General features: G+C 42.6%; 1 protein-coding gene across 1 annotated transcript in view; it reads right to left on the bottom strand.

Moving 5' to 3' along the window:
• NAV3 (neuron navigator 3) overlaps window positions 1-17,623 on the bottom strand; it is a 248,514-nt gene that overhangs the window by 47,677 nt on the left and 183,214 nt on the right. The window contains exons 17-21 of the mRNA XM_044988256.1: window positions 12,081-12,122; window positions 9,384-9,544; window positions 6,883-7,071; window positions 4,219-4,271; window positions 38-61 (exon numbers count right to left, since the gene is read on the bottom strand). Coding sequence (XP_044844191.1) covers window positions 38-61; window positions 4,219-4,271; window positions 6,883-7,071; window positions 9,384-9,544; window positions 12,081-12,122 — 469 coding nt within the window. The remainder of the gene's footprint in view (window positions 1-37; window positions 62-4,218; window positions 4,272-6,882; window positions 7,072-9,383; window positions 9,545-12,080; window positions 12,123-17,623) is intronic.

Here is a 17,623-nt window from a genome sequence, read left to right as displayed (position 1 = left end):
ATACAAGCATCCTATCACACTGAGGGAAGATTTTTACCTCCGAATGTGCCTTTTCTTCTGCCTGCAAAAAGAGAGAGAAAATAGCTGTTTTAAAAACAGAATAAAATGCAGTATAATAAAGGTAACAAAAATAGCAAGAAATTACGTGTCCCAATATAGCTGCACAAATAATTGAATTTAAATTTAATAAAGATTTGTAATAAAAACAGTGAATTAACTCCTTTTGCCCTTACTGGGAATAACTCAAATTGAGTACAAATAAAGTTTTGCCTGAGTAATGACAGCAGGATCAGGTCTATCATAATTGCTAAAAGATTCTTAAGAACAGTAGAAGAACTGCAGTAACAACAACTGCAGTTATAAAACATCAAGGAAAGTTTGTTGCAGTATAACTCTGTGTGTGTGTGTGTGTGTGTGTGTGTGTAACTGTGTGTACATGGATACCACCATCAAAATCACTAGTGGAATTACAGATGTTTTACAGTAAATCAGGCCACCCAACTAATAGAGTAATATATATATATATATATTACAGTAATATCTAGCAATAATTTAAAATCAACATTTATTAATGGCTATGAAAATATGCTATCTGAGATACTGTGCTACTGCCAAATGCAGGCCTTAGAATATGAAACAGTGGTAGTATCTTACATTCGACTTTGTAAATGTTGACTTTTTAATGGTGACCACTGTTAGGGCATTTAGACATGAAGATGCTTTCTAAACAATGATCATGAAGAGGAGTCATTCAAGGAACTCAAAAGAATTCTGTACTTCCATGAATACTATTGTGCTTGTGGAATGAAGCAACTGAAAATGCCACATGGGGATCTGATGTAGGTTGCTTCATTTCTGGGCCCAAAGCAGTTGACAATACTATGGCAGCCACTGCATATCTGGCAAAGGAGGGAGCACATCATCTTGTAATTAGATGACTCCCTTTGGCCAAAAACCAGAATGGAGCAGGAAGCCATACCCACTCCTCAAAAGGGTAAGTTCCAGAAAACTGGTCTTTTGATGCTAGGTGAAGGATGTAAACAGAAGGAACAAAATGGGGTTGTGGAGGCAATACCAACTTGTAAACTGTAACCTGTGACACAAAACGAATTAATCTAAGGTGTAAAATTAAAATGCAAACTAACACCACAACAGTCCAGCCTCAGGCTTTTGGAACATAATGTGATACTGACAGCCAAATTCCGAGGCAAGTCTACGGGAGCCTAAAGGGAGCTTAAACTGACTCCACTACAATCAAATTTTTAGCCTCACAACAAAATATTAACATGTAGTTTACAACTCCCTTACACATCAACTCTTAGTTGGCTTACTAAAGCTAAGGGACTCTAAGTGTATGTCACATGCGTGGAGCCAGTGGAGAGGAATATAGCAAATAAGGTAACAAACAGAAGGGTGTAAGAAGGTATAAATGACAGTAGGCTATTTTAAATTTACACCACTGTGCACCTCCTGTCAGCTCCTTATAGAGTAAGCTACACCAGTTTACTGTCAAAGCTGAGAAACTATTGGTATGCCACAATCTTCTAATACCCACTGTGCTGTGAAACAAAACCTTACATGCACAATGTCTCCAAAAGCTAGATCTGCAATATGTCTGAATGCCATCTGAAACCACAAATGGAATTAGATCAAACAAACAAAAACAATTAAAGAAACCCAATACATACTGAAAAAACTAATAAATTCTGAAGTCCTTTCTCATTGGACCTCTCCATTGTGAGAAATGCAATATCAGCAGTCAAAGTGTACATCCTTCTGAATCTCAGCCTCCAGCTCTTTTGCTGATCTCTGCTGATCATAATCTAAACAACATGCTCTTTACCTGCTACTCTCTCTTGGTCTCCCCACTAATTACTGATTAAGCTGCATCAAAATTATAATGCTAAGAATTAAGGCAGTGGTTAATGAGATTGATAAACATCGTTACTCAAGTTTCAGAGTAGCAGCCATGTTAGTCTGTATCCGCAAAAAGAACAGAAGTACTTGTGGCACCTTAGAGACTAACAAATATATTTCAGCACAAGCTTTCGTGGGCTACAGCCCACTTCATCAGATGCATACTCAAGACATTTATTGAAATGCTATGGAATTCTTGCATGGTACTTTTGGCTTGAACGGTCAAAAACTTCCATCTCTTATATTTCTTCTTCCTGATGGGATCTAATAATGGTAGAAAACGAAATATGTGTACCATAACCCCTCTGAAGCTACCTCTTTCTGGAAGAAGTGGGGCACGGAATAATATCACTGAACAATGAAACGTTGTTCTTTATGTTCAGCTGATCTGATACCGAAAGCCAATCTTTTGTCTGAAGTTTCCACTTGTGCACTGCTTCATGATTAATTGCTGCAAGATTGTCTGAACTTTTTCACTGGAGCACAGAGGACCCAGCAGGAGAAATTCTGATCAAGGATTTTCTTCCTGCAAGCGCAATCACTAGTTTTATAGTCCTAATTCTTTCCTTGCCCTTAACAAAACCTTTCTATAGCTTCCATCACCACAGCTAGATGATCAATAACTTAGCAAGAAGTGTGATCTAGTGGCTAAATAAGGGAACTGGTAGTCAGAAGTCTCAAAATGTATTGCTAATCACTGACTTGTTGTGTGACCTTGGCTAAGTCTTTTGAACTCTGTGCCTCATGTCACCTATTAGAAATTTGGTGCTGTGAGGCCCAGCTAATGGTTGAAAGGTGCTTTGAGATCTTAAGTGGCAGAGGTTATGAAAACACAAAGTATTATTATATCCTTGCAACAATATAAAATATTGGGACCAAGATATTGCAAAACTGCTGACTGCTCAAACAAATGATGAAAGCTCCAGGTGTCACTTTATCATTTGCTTTTTGTCCATCTGCCAGTTCTTCTAAAAACTGACATCAGAGCTGAAATACAGCTTTTGATATTCCCTATGAGAATAGATTATAATGCCTCCAAGAGAGGGAAGCGGCAGCAGGGCTTCTTCCACTAGGAAAACGGAAGTGAAAGGCCCTATTCTGAATGTTACTGCCAGAGCCTGTTTTGGGGTTAGTGTGTGTGGAGACACTCCACCCCAAGAGGCAACTCAGAGAGGCATGCTGGCTTTTCAGTAGTGACTGTGAGGACTGAGGGAGCCCCCATCTGAGAAGGAGCTGCAAAACTCTTTGAATGGAGGCAGCATGCTCTGCTGGCCAGTGCAGCAACTGTCAACAGTAGACAATGTCAGAGCTAGTCACCAGCAACACAAGGACTGAGACAACGGATGCCCCTTCTGCAAGTGTATAGGGTAGAAAGGGGCAGGAGGATTGAGAAAACATGCTCCTTGCACCTTCTAACATCTACAACATCTATTCTAACTGTCGCTAGCTAAAAGATTGCAAAGGATCACTTATCTATTACTCAAGAGAATATACAAAACACATACATAACTCTTCTCATTTAAAATATGGACATATGTCTTGCACTGCAGCTACTTCATGATTAAGGCTTTTGTAAGTAAATCATTGCCCTTCAACAGCATAACAGGTGCAACAACATATCACACAAAGATCAGAATTAATGTCTCCCTTTTACAAAAAAAGCCCAAATCAAATGAAGACTTAAAAACAAACTTCCATTTGGGCTGGGCGAACATATTTAATGAAATAAATTAATTTTCAAGAAACCATTTTTCTCTTTGAAAAGAACATCTAGACAGTGCCATTTTTGTGAAGGATCAACAGGCATTTAAACTAGACATTGTATCCCCTTAAACAACCCTGTACTTTTAAGAGGACTTTCTCAAACAGTAACATTAAAAAAACACTCCACAGGGCACCCAATTACAAGACCTTGCTCTTAAAGAGCACAAACACCAAACAATGATGAAATCAGTCAAAAATTACATAGCACAATAATATAGTGCAGTGAATAATAAGCGGCCCCACGTGAGGTTGGACTCAGCATGTTATTTTTTTTTATATTTCAGCCTTCAAATTACACCACAGAAGGTTTAGTGAGTGTTAAATTCACCACTTAAGGAAAAAAATATGCTAATTATATATGAAAAAGCAAAAGTATAATATTGAAGTCAAATAGCTGTTCCACTGCTTTACTGCAATACTTACATGCAATTTTAATCCACTAAACTTAAAACTATTTAATGAGATAGAAAGCTTTATTGGAGATGTACAATATCACAGGCAGGACTTTTTTTATTTTCCTAAACTATCAATACTTACTGTAGAATAGAGAGAGGAGGTGCTGGAGACCAGTGATAATGAGGACCCATGTACTACAAAAATGAAGAAAAAAGTGCCATTATATAAAATATTGATGAAACAGCATGAGCCCTCCCCTGTGGAGCTCAATAGCAGAGCATCTCTTTTCAAAATGAGAAACAATCTTCCACAAAGAGCAGCTATTAGAGGTTATCAGTGTACACAAACCACAGTTATTTTTCTTGAACTTGAAATGATTGCTCTAAATGGAGAAACATTTGCCTGTGTACTGTAGGTATGAGAGATTTTTAATGAGATACAGTATTTTCACCAGTAAACCAAACATTATTTCTGTTGTTTGGCAGTGAAGCACCTGATAAACACAGAGTTTCAAGAGACCAGAGAAGGCGCTATGAACACCCATCTATCCAGAGTGCTGACTGCAGAGTTCTAAAGCACAGCATGCAGCAAGCTCATCTTTCATATGGAGGAGTGCCTTGCCAATGATATAGGAGCTACTGTAAATGCCCAGGTCTTATCTGGTAATTCTCTTTAGATCAATGCAGAGCACTGAATGCTTGGACTTGTAGTCTGTTTTGGCACCTTTGTATTTAAAGGCAAGTGGTGTTGCAATATGCACTGCTGTATTTTACTTGACCATCAAATGATTTTACCCTCTATAGGCACTGCATAAAGACTGTAGGATTTGGTCCCAAAGAATGGGCCATAGGGCTCTGGAAAGTGGCCAGTTAGGACTACAGTGAGAGAACATTTGAAAGCCACTTCTATTTAGCCTCATAATGTTTAAGGTAGATCCTGAGGGAAGATGCTCCAATACAGAACCTCAGAGAAGATCTGTTGGTTTATCTTTAGCGCAGTAAATGAAATGTTATTCTGAACATACTGTCTGAACAAAAATTCCACAGTTGTGCAGGTTGTTTCATATTTGCTCTTAACCAGGAAAAAATGTATTACCATATTATGCTGTTTTAATAACTATCTGAAGCATGTGTGTGTGTGCCATGCATGAGATATTAACAATTAAAACATTTCTTGATAGGGAACCTAGGCTTTAAATCACCTTAGTATTTGGTAATTATTACCAATATCCTGGGTACACTTCAAGATACTACAGGATCCAATGCCCATCCTGAGATATTTATAAATAATAGTTGCAACCCCTCCTTCCACCTGCCATCACTCTGTGAACCTTTCCAGCTCTGCCCTTGATACCATCCCCTCTCAGTGACTAACTTCCCTTGCCCTTACTCTCACATATTCAGCCTCCTTAACTCTCACCCCCACATGCTCTTCTTGCTCCTTTCCTTCACTGTGTAAATTAGCTCTAATTTCCCATCCAAAATAAAATATGTTTTGGCCACATTTCCCTCTTCATCTATATCAACTCATGCCCCTTTTCCCCTTCACCTTTAAGGTCTATGAACTACTAAGGTCCATTTACTACTGATGCACTGACCTCCTCTCTCCTAACTCACTCATGCATTCACTCCAGTCTGGCTTCCATTCACTCTGCTCCAGTGAAACTGCTCTCTCCAAGGTCTCTGATGATCTCTTCATTGCAACTTCTTACTTGGTGCCCTGTTTTAACTTGGATTTTCTGGTCCTGTTCTCCACTTTTCCACTGCCCCTTCCCCTGTTGTTTTCTCCTCACTGCCCCTTCCCCTCAGGGTGCTGTCATAGTCCCGTCCAGATTTTATCCTTAGGTGACATTGTATGCTTGCATCAATTCACCTAACTTCTCTAAGCAGATGACTGAGGAATCAGTCTATCCTCTTTCCACTGCCACTCACTGATATACCATCAAAAAAGCCAAATAAAAGAATTTAAAACATATATAATCTGTTACTTATGTCACTCAGTACATCCTGTCTCCTCTTTGTCTCACAAACATTAGCTGATTGGGGAAAGGGACTGTCTTTATTTTTGTTTCTTGTACAGTGCCAAGCACATTGTCATCACTTACATAAAAATAGGGGTGAGAAAGACTGTTTTAGCATTTTAAAAAATGGAGGGAGTACAGATAGGAATAAGACTATCAAGTGAGGAGGAAACTGCAGTAGTCAAGGCAGGAGATAACCAAGGCATGGTAAGCATTTTAGGCAGAAAGGATGAAATAATTTCCCAAGAATAAGAGTTAGGCCCTTCCTTCCACATTTTCTGCATCTTACTTCTGACAGTTCAAAAACTATTCCAGGCAATTAATAAGTGACACATAGAATGTGTTCAGTCTATAAAGAACATGTCCTTGCCTATCCCAGCTTATTGTAAGTACCCGCTCTTGTGCTCAAACAGAGCAAGAGGTGCTACAAGTCCAGTTCAGGGCTGCCGAGAGGATTCAGGGGGCCTGGAGTCTTTGGTGGTGGGGGGCCCCCCGCCACCGAACTGCCGCCGAAAACCCAGAGCAGAAGACGCTCCGGGGGCCCGGGCCCCGCAAGAGTTTTCCAGGGGCTACAGGGGCCCCGAAAAACTCTCGTGGGGGCCCCTGTGGGGCCTGGGGAAAATTGCCCCACTTGCCCCTCCCTCTGGGAGGCCCTGGTCCAGTTCACTATAAATCAGAAAGGTTTACTAAATTATTTCAATATTTACAACTCAAGGTGGCCATTTAAATAGAATCCTGCTACATTTGTGTTTTATTTGCTTACCAAAGTGTTAACTCAGCCCTACCTTCTTCCATACTGTCTCTGAATGAGCCTGAATGACTGATTGCTCGTGGTCTTTCTTCTAAGGATGTGGCACTGCCACACAGCTGGGAGTCATCATACAGGTCAAAAGAAGAGTCTTGTGCAGGGATGCTGTTTGAACGCATCATACTGGGTCCAGGAAGGTTAAACTGGGACAGGTTGGTTGGACTCACTGCAATGCAAAGCGTTATTTGTAAGGTATGTTCCATTACTGGGGATTTGGTTCTGTGCAAAATGAAAACAGTGGCATGCAGGGATAGGTGGGCTTTTCACTGCTGATGAAATGAAAGGCTTTCATTCTTAGGCCTGAAGTTATCATGCAAAACCAAAGTAGTCAGTCTAGGGTAACTGTTGCACATAATAATGCTGCAGAACACAGAGTAACACCAATGTTGACATCTGACTAAGCCACTTGTTCATCTTGTCAGGCAAAGAGAGGCTGCAATAATGGATAAGACAGAAAATCAGAGGAAGGAATGAACCCCATCAATTACAAAATTAAAAGTGAATATTTGTCATTTTTGTTCACAGAGGAACTTTACTAACCAAGCCAATTATTCTCTGCAGTTAAATGTTTCAAATATTATTATTAATTGTTATATAGATTACAATAATACCTATAAACTGAGGTTCCATTGAGGTAGGCCCTGTGCAAAAATCCATTTTTAATCTCTTTGTTCGCTATTTAGAGTATTCCATAGCACCTATCACCATATTCAACATATGCTCCCACATGGGCCAGCTGGCTGACATTAAGAAACAGGAGTAACTGATCTACTCTTGGTTCAGCTGCAGATCAGCACTCAGGAAATTACTCTCAGCTATTGGAAAGTTGATTTGCCAGTGAAATGGGAGGCTTGATATGAGCCCTTGACCCATGAAAACAATACTTTCTGTCCAGAGTCAGCCTGTTGATTTGTGTCTTGATCTGCTCTATAGACCAAAAGATTCCCAGCAGAGCTGGATGTGTCTGAAATCATAACAGCAGTGTTTGGTTTTTTTTCTGAGAGCCATTTATTCCATAGGACTGATACTCTGATAAAAGAGGAAGGACAGAGCAAAATAAGCTATTGCAATAGTAGATTATATTGGACTCTGCTGTGGGAAAAGCTACTAAGTGAGCACAAGAGCTATAAAAGAAGAAGGAAAAATATAATAGTGATAGGTAGCGAGGAGAAATCTGTGCTAAAAAGAGTTATCTTTATGTTTAAAACCAATACAAATACAGGAAAATGTCCCAACCAGTGGTTTGCTTAGACTATATCTAATTTTACTTATAAAAATGACTTTGTTCAGAATTGTAGGTAGTATAATAAAAAGCCTTATGTTTTTGTGCCTGATACAGTTGCTCTCTAGTGGCTGTAACCTACAGAGGATACAGATCTAACAGCAGCACTACCGAAGTGTGACTGTTTCACAGGTTATTGCTAGTTCTGTAGTAATGGCCTCAAACATAAGAGCTAAGTGTAAAACTAGGGTTCACACCTTCGGTAGGCCAGCTATTCGAGGATGACAATTACAGAAGGTCTGACATTTGATCCAGTTTAAGTCAGTGAGACCCGAACACTGTGGGAGGACAGAGAGACAGACCTAACAAACAAAGCATATTTTTACTATAAGGGAGCTGAGGTATTTTAAGATTCTAAGTTTTCAAAAATTGCTGAATAAAAAATTTCAGCAGAAAGATCATATAACGTAAACAAAACACAAAACATTGTAAAACTGGAATGAAACCACAGTGTGTGTATCCAAAAACAACTAATAGAAAAAAAATCATACATCCATTCAAGTCTTTAGTTTATTTGACTACAAGTACTCAAAAGTAGTATTTTCTGTCATAAAGAAGGTGAAAAAGAGGTCTTAGTAATAAAATCCAGAGCAGGAACAGGGCAGCCAATTTCACATCCTGACCTGGATCCAAACTATTCTGAAGTGTGGGGGCATTTGGAGACAGGATTGTGGTTGTGCCCATAACAGATAAATGGTTCAGCCAAGAAGTTTGTCTACTGATCCAAATGTTCCCAGTGTTGAATCTGGGCCGATCTCAAAACAAAGCTACAGTATGTACTATTACCCAAATGGGAGAAGGGATTAAAGGTCTGATCCAATGCCCACTAAAACAATTGGAAATAATCCTGTTGATGGCTGGATCAGGCTGTGAGGGAGAAAGGACAGTCTTGTGGTTAAAAACGCTGCCATAACAGTCAGGAGATTTGAGCTTAATTCCTAGCTTTGCCATGGACTTCCTGTGTGGCCTTGGGCAGGAAATCTGTGCCTCTTTTCCACATGTAAAATAGGGATCAACTCCTGCCTACATCATGGAGATGCTGTGAGGATAAATTCACTAATGTTTGTGCGGTGCCCAGATACTATGGTAAGGGGGAGGAAAGGGTACCTAGCTCGACAGACTAAACAATGCATTGTAAAATATTCAGTTTTATGATTATTTTTTAGTGCGGGAAGCAAGGGGAAAAATTCATTTACCCAAGTTGGAAAAGTGATATTTCCCAGTTGCAGAGGAAGACATAGCTGAAGGCGAAACAATAGGGGACTGACTGCCGGTGTCCTGTAGACCTCCAGTGGAATGGGAGCGCAGCCACTCTTTGCCCTCCTCCTGGCTCGTCTGCCGAGATGACGGGGTATATCTGAAAAATCACAGCTGGCACACTTAAAACAACAGCAACAGGGTTCACAATGTAATGAACAATAGTCAACATCAAATATGCTTTGCTGGTCAGACAGAACAACAATCTTGACTGTCCTATATCTAATTACAGTTACTCAATTGTTACAGTTGACTTTAAAGCACCTGTTTTAAATTTCCCAGGTGGAAAAAACACTTCAAAAAATAAACGAACCCCAAACAAACAAAAATAACATTCTCCTTTCTTTGGTGAAATGTGATGATAAATCATACCAAACAGACAGCTGAACTGAGAGAAAAGGACTTAAAAAGCTGCAGCAGGTGAATAAGATGAGGCAAAGGCCAAGTACCATATTCATAGAATGGATGAATGACAGATTGGAAAGCCAAGAAAGATGACTGTCTGCTTACAGAATGACACGCCACAGGAGTGTTCGAGCATGTGGACATTTGGTAAGGCAAAGGGAGCAGAAACAGATCAGCAGTTGTAAAAAAGGGAATTTCCTTTGGTAATGATAGCTACTGTGATCACATGGGATGTTTGTCTCATGGAATGCTATATGGCATTGTGTCCCTTCCCAAATTAGGTAGGGGAGGGAAGCAGATAGGGACAAATAATCACTTAAATGGAAACAAGTTCTCTAGAACAAAAAAGTTTGGAAACCAAATCTATTAATCAGCTGTATGCTATTGCTAACAAATACAATGAGTGTAACTGATAGAAGGTAGAACAGGGAGAACAGCCAACCCATCGGTCAGGCTCTTGTGGCTGGGTTAGAGGAAGGGAAATTCTAGCACATTAGAAATCCTGCAGGTATTTCTTATTGTTTGGGTCTCAATCAGAAACTTGTTTTTACTTCTGCCTGTGACAGCCCACCGTAAAACTTCATTCAGCACAATTCCATGCCAACTGAAGGGCAGTCTCACTTTCTTCCCCGCTATCATGTGCCACCAACGTTCCTCAGTCATCCCAGAGAAAGAGGCTTTTGCTATCTTAGCTTCTGGGTTTATGAGGCACTGCCATTTCTGCTTAGGAAGCTGATTAAATGAATTTGTAATTTCTCATGTCACTCGTTCTCATGCGAAATGTGGGATATTTTAAAAGTATCCTATTCAGATTAAATAATCCTTTCTTTTCTCTCTTTAAAAAATGATGCATCATGTTGCTCTTTAAACCTGGAAGAGGTGGGCTACCCCAGTGGTTTCTGGTTCTGGAAGCAGCCGAAGTGAAAATTCAGGGTTCGGATTTTAACAGAGCCCCAGTAGCATACAGACCATAACTAGGATCCAGCCTTCATCAGACCAAAATGGTGCAAAATCCTGAGACAACAGCTAATTAGGCATCTACGCTCACATGCAGACTCGTAACTCCCTGACCCCTCCTCCCTCCCCAGCCTTACTCACCCTTGCTGTTTTTATAGGATGGGACCACAAACTTCCACCTCCCACCTGGACTCTACTAGCTGGCTGCTTTTCCTATATGGCTCTTTGGGGTACTCTCGCCATCCAATAGCACTCTTCCAGGGGTCGTGGGAAATTTGGCTTGATCCTCTGTCACACAAAGTGCATTGGGGAGATGCAGAAATCATAACATCCACTCCTAGTACTTGGACTTTGAAGCCCAGAAGATACTATGTAGTTTCCTATCGATAGCACCACGGCTTTGGGACATATAGTTCCAGTGAGGGGAGAACTGTATGTCAGACTACTACCCCATTTTTGTGTTTGTGTTTGTGTTTGTGTGTGTGTGTTGAGGGGGGGAGGCGAGGGAGAGGAAGGTGGACTGATCCAGCTGCCATTACCTCCCAGAAGAGCTTTGTTGGATTAGAGCAGTGGACAGGCTGATATGGCAACCTTACCTGAAGAGTGAGTGGGAGTAGCCATATATTTTCTCCCCCCACCCAACCTGGAGCCCAGGACAGGGGTGGTAGCCTATGGTCTTCCCTATCTGAAGAGAAGAGAGCATTGATGAGTGGAGGTTGTGTGGGTGGGTGGGTGGCTGGGTTGGGTTCTGAGTAGAGCTGGGGTGTGTTAAAGCAGGGCCTGTCTTATACTTTCAAACCCTGGATGCTGAAATGTGTCTCTTTTAGGTTGTGAATCCTTAACCTCTCAAGCTGGATCTCCGATGGCAGTTCTCCCCCATCCCGAATCCATGGCTACTTGCACTTAGAGCCCACGTTCTGGCCCATCTCTAAAACTTTGTTATTCTGCCCACTTTCAGTTTGCTTTGTGTTGCAAAGGTACTTTGTTACTCTCTTTTTTTATACTGCATTGTATGTCTCTTAACATTCATCATATAAGGAAACTATTTTTAACAGTTTTTGCTTTCCAAGATATATCTGTATACTCAATTTACTCACTAGGCCAGACTGGAAAGAGAAAATCTAATGTGAAGGGTCTAGTTTGCTTGATTTAAACCTAAGCACCAGGAGCTCTGTTAGTAAACAGAATCAGCAAGGAGAAATAGACGGAGAGACAATGCAGAAAAGTTTACAGAACAACAGAGAAGCTGCAATCATGCTGAATAAAGTATATACCTTAGTCCCTTTTTGGGTAGTGTATTTCTGTCAAGCTGCATGCTGTTAAAACAAAGAAAACCCCTAAGGACATACAGTAAACAGGACTGTTCAGAATTACAAACTCTAAAAGTCTAGATATGTTCATATAATAAAAGGATATTTAATATATTTTAATGTCTCTTTATGATAAAACCCTGACTCATTAGAGAGGAAGACAGGACATGGATTGCCACATGTTCATTTTTCATCCAGACATGCTCTGGTCTGGGTCAATAGCCATTTGGCGAGTATCCAAATCAGACAGAAGTTCTGCCTTCCAATTCTTAATCTTCCTTACTGAGTCATGCAGACTCAACCTGTATGGGAGTCATATGGTCACAGAATGAACCTGCATTTTTCACAGCTTCCTATGATCTTTTGCTATGTTTCTATACAAAATGCAGGTTTGTGACACCTGCAAAGAGGCAGCATGGCCTTGCCAGAAGCTAAGTGGCAGATTCTGCTTGTAAGAAGATGTGCTAAATATATAGAGACTGATTCACCATTGTCTTGCTGCTTGTGCAATCAATGCAAGTGCAGATGGGGTGTAAAACCCCATTAGATGGTAGCAGCATTTTAAAACTCACTTTGTGCTGGAGTGAACAACAATATGAGATGCCAGGCACAGGAGAACTGGGTTCTTACCAGTGTAAATCCTTCTAGAGACAGGGAGCTGCTTAAAAGGACTGTCCCTTACCTTCCTTCAAATAGGAAATAATTCAGGTGGTTTATCTTCCCCCAATTATCTAGGCCATAGGCAACAACTCCCTGAGTGCTCCAGGGCTGGAGTACTCACAAAAAAAAATTAGTGGGTGCTCAGCACCCACCGGCAGCCCTCTGGGTCAGCGTCTCCCCCTCGCCGGCGGGCAGGAGGTGCTGGGAAGAGGGGGCGGAAAGAGGCCAGGAAGGGGTGGGTCGGGGTGGAGTGGGGGCAAGGCCTGGGGCAGAGCGGGGGGTCAAGCACCCCCTGGGATCTGAGTAAATTGGTGCCTATAATCGAGGATTTCAGCTGGCTGGTGATTGCAATACTTGATTGGGCTGTTCAGTGAAATACACGATTTTATTTTGGAACTATAATTCAATGTCAATATGAGGATTAAATTAAAAGTGTGTGTGTGTGGGGGGGGGTTCTATGTTGCATCACACCATCACCACAAAGCTAAGCAGCATGTACTTTACACCATCGAGAGAAGCATCAGAGACAAACAGTCCCTTGGATCCACACTGCCTTCCTAGGGAAATGTTCTAAAACTTTCACACCATTGCTAACTGGCTCAATTCCAGTGGTGTTAGCAGTGCTGAGAGCCCTCCTGCAGATGGGGCACTGGAGTTTTCAACATCGTTTTATATAACTGTGCTCACAGCAGGTCTAGCTGACAAGATGTTGAAAATGCTCTAACCAGCCACTCATCTCAGCTAGGGCTCTCAATGTTACTAACCCCAGAGGAGCTCAACCGGTCTTAGCAATGGTAGGAATTAATAAAGTAAATGTCCCAAATTTAGTCAGGGCCTCACTCTGCACAGGGAGAAGAAAGTTGATGGAAGCTACTCAGGGCTTGTCTACACTGCCCCACAGTTCAGACTACAGGGGTGTGAACAGCAGTGTGCACCTAAGTGCACTGTAACTCCCCCATGTGGACGCTATGGCCATGAACTAAAAGGTTCCTACCTCACATTGATGTAGTCCTGTTTGAAGTGGTCTACCTTAATGTGAACTAGGAATCTTTTAGTTCACACCTGCAGCATCCACACGGGGGAGTTACAGTACAGCATATTGATGCTCATTGCTATTCACACCACCATAGTCTGAACCTCAGGTAGTACAAACATGCCCATAGAGGTGATGCGGTGTAAGCTTGACAATAACTGTCTACAAGTGGTTGGTCCATTGATAAACCTATAACTTGATTTCCAGCCTAACCATGGTAGACGAACAGTCATCAAAAATTAACCCTGTTTGAGAAGGAGATTATATGGATTTTAATGCATTGTTCATGCATTTACTAGTCCTCTATAATAAACAAGGGCCTGATTCTTGATTTGTGCCATTAGGTGCCACTTTAATATATAACAAATAATAATGATCATAATAGCAACAACATTTCCTTCTGTGTACTCCAAAGCCCATGACAAGGAATAGATTTTGTGACATTTCTTTAGGTTGTATGTTTTCATGTATTAAAAATAAGCTGTACACCATGACCCCTAAAATACCAAAACTATTTAAAGAACCAATGCCTGAAATATTGTGACTCATGTACACACTACAATCTAACAACCACCATAATTTAGGAGCCCACTCTAAAGGGGTGTGTGAAGAGGGTTGACTGCGGATACCTAAATGAAAAAGAGGTGAATATTCTTTAACTGGGGAGTGGAAATAATTTAGCTGCCCAAAATAAAACTAAACAAGCATTTATTCTATATTTCAAAATATTATTAAATCCTATGACTAATCCTCCAAAATTGAGATGTCTACATTGCAGCTATTAATAATTAATGCTAATATGACAGCATGTTAATTCACTTCCTTAACTGGACAGGTCTTTTCTTTTCAGCATCAGGAAGCACTCTCTCTCCCTTTATGAAGCTGAGCATGTTGCTTCTACAAACACTAATAACTATGGGATTAAAGGGAAAACGAGAATCAGTAAATGAAAGTAGATCTTCTGAATTATAATGCAGAGTAATAATGCTAGGTCATAGCTACGCTGACCCTATTGGTTTATAGACCTCTGAAGATATTGTACAAACAAGTCAGATTTAACGTGTTAATCTGGAGTTTCTTGGAAGACCCATGACAAGTGTGGTGAACTGCCTTTTTACATCAGAACGACTGACGGGGAAAATGGCACAAAATGTTATAAATACCAACATTATCATACACCTTGTAAACTACCAAGAGCAGTGCTGCAAGCAGACGTGCATAAATGCTCAGGTTGTCAAGCCCACATTCCCCTTCTAGACATTGGGGCAGAATCTCTATCCCCATTCTGTTCCCTTTGAAACCATCCACAAGTCTCTCTCTGAGGTTCTCCAGAAGTCCCTGGAGACCATAGATGACCCCTCTTTTTCCCTACTCACAGCCCCTAGCTCAGGGTGGTGATTCAGAGGTTGGGTGAGGAAGTGGATGGTGTGAAATGCACTTGGCTATACCTTACTGGTGTATGGCCCTCAGGTAGGGTGACCAGATAGCAAGTGTGAAAAACCAAGACAAAGGGTGAGGGGTAAGAAGTGCCTATATAAGGCAAATTCCAAATATTGGGACTGTCCCTATAAAATTGGGACCCTTAGGGAACATAATCAGCAGGAACAAGTTAAAGCAGCACCTAGGCTGCTCTAACTGGGACTAGTTCAAGGATGAGATGGAGAATCAAGGAGCTTTAACTGGTTATCTGACTGCTGCTGAGCACAGCAGCCCATGATGCAGCATGTTGACCATCTAGAAAGGTGTTAATTCTGCAACACTTATCTACTATCCCTCCTCCTCTACTCTGGCCATGCAGAAGAGGAACATAAAAGTTGTAAATACTCCACAGAGGTAAAAAATACAGAGGAATCTCTGACTTTGGGTTTGTCTACACAAGATAGTTTTACCAGTCAATACCGATCAGGGGCGGCTCTACGAATTCCGCCGCCCCAAGCAAGGTGGCACGCTGCGCCGCTCGCGCTGCCGGGCGCCGGTCCCGCGCCTTCGCGGGACCTCCCGCAGACGTGCCGCTGGTCCTGCGCCTACGGTGGAGCTTCCACAGTCATGCCTGCGGGAGGTCCAGTCGTCCCGCGGCTCCGTTGGACCTCCCGCAGGCATGACTGCGGAAGGTCCGCCGGACCCGCCTGCCGCCCTCCAGTTAAAATGCCGCCCCACGCGTGCGCTTGGCGCGCTGGTGTCTGGAGCCGGCCCTGATACCGATATAATAAAACTGATAGATATTATACTAGTATAACTTTCCATGTGGACGCGCTTATTCTGGATATAGGAGTGGCTATTTGGGGCCTTCCAAAGTGACATAACATAAACTGAGAAAGCCATTCTTATTCCAGAATAAGTGTCTATACTGTTATAGTGGCATAAATTTTCACCTCAAGCCTTGACTACACTTAAAAGGATTTGCTGGTATAGCTATGCTGATATAGATATGCCTGCAGCCGGCAATGCAGCTTATTAAAAGCTCTTTCAGTCTCGTGCAACTGCTCCCAGTAAAGAAAGAAGAATAAATCTTGCTACAGCTACTCCCGCACGGCTTTCCAGACTACTAACAGTATGGGTCTGAAAAGCAACCAATGCCCCTATAACTGTGGCTTACAGAGTGAAGAGAAGAGGACCTTTTTCTGTCTCTTAACGTTGCGAAACTACATTTTTGTTGGAAAATACATAAGAAGATTCAACTGTATAAAACAGGTCGGCAACCTTTCAGAAGTGGTGTGCCGAGTCTTCATTTATTCACTTTAATTAAAGGTTTCACATGCCGGTAATACATTTTAATGTTTTTTTAGACGGTCTCTCTCTATAAGTCTATATATTATATAACTAAACTATTGTTGTATTGTAAAATAAACAAGGTTTTCCAAATGTTTAAGAAGCTTCATTTAAAATTAAATTAAAATGTTGATCTTACGTCGCCGGCCCACTCAGCCCGCTGCTGGTCTGGGTTCTGTTCACCTAGGCCGGCAGTGGGCTGAGCGGGGCCTGTGGCCGGGACCCCAGCTGCCAAGAGGCCGGCAGCCAGAACCCCAGACCGGCAGCAGGCTGTGCGGGGCCAAGACCCCACACTGGCAGTGGGCTGAGCAGCTCAGCTTGCTGCCGCTCAGGGGTTCCCTCTGCCAGCTCCTGCCAGCCAGGATCCTGGCTGCCAGACCTGCTCAGCCCACTGCCGGTCTGGGGTCCCGGCCCTGCCCACACACGCTACCGTCTCCTTGGTTCTGGCCCATTCTCTTCCTCTCTCTCTGTACTGAGCTGAGGGTGGGGGTGCAGTGAGCACAGGGCTGGGGGTGAAGGAGCAGGCTGGGGGTTGGGGTGTAGGGTCTGGCCAGGAGCTACAATGAGGGATGGGGCTCAGGGTTGGGGCAGGAGATTTGGGTGTGGAGTGCTTACCTCGGCAGCTCCCAGTTGGTGCGAGAGGTGCAGGTGGGAATGTGGTGGTGGTGGTGCAGGAGCTCCTGTTTGGTGCTCAGGGTGGGGGGTGGGGATGTGGGAGGTGCAAGAGTCAGGCTGGGGGGGTGCATGGGGTGTGGGGGGGTGCAAGAGTCAGGGCAGAGGGCTGGGGGCATGTGAGGGGGGGTGCAGGTGTCAAGGTTATGGGGTGTGGGGGGTCTGGGTATGTGTGGGGGTGCCAGAGTCAGGGCTGGGGCCATGGTGGGGGGGTGAAGGAGGGCTGGGTGTGTGTGAGAAGGGTACAAGAATCAGGGCAGGGGCCTGGGGTGTGTGCAGGGCTGCAGGGCTCCGGGCAGAGGGCTGGGTGCCTGTGAGGGAGCGGGGTCAGGGCAGAGGGCTGGGGCTGTCGGCTGGAGTTGTGAGGTGCTCA

The sequence above is a fragment of the Mauremys mutica genome, chromosome 1 (genome assembly GCF_020497125.1).
Source record: "Mauremys mutica isolate MM-2020 ecotype Southern chromosome 1, ASM2049712v1, whole genome shotgun sequence".
NCBI lineage: Eukaryota > Metazoa > Chordata > Testudines > Geoemydidae > Mauremys > Mauremys mutica.
The sequence above is the reverse complement of the archived record's forward strand: the minus strand, read 5'-3'. Positions and strand labels throughout refer to the sequence as shown.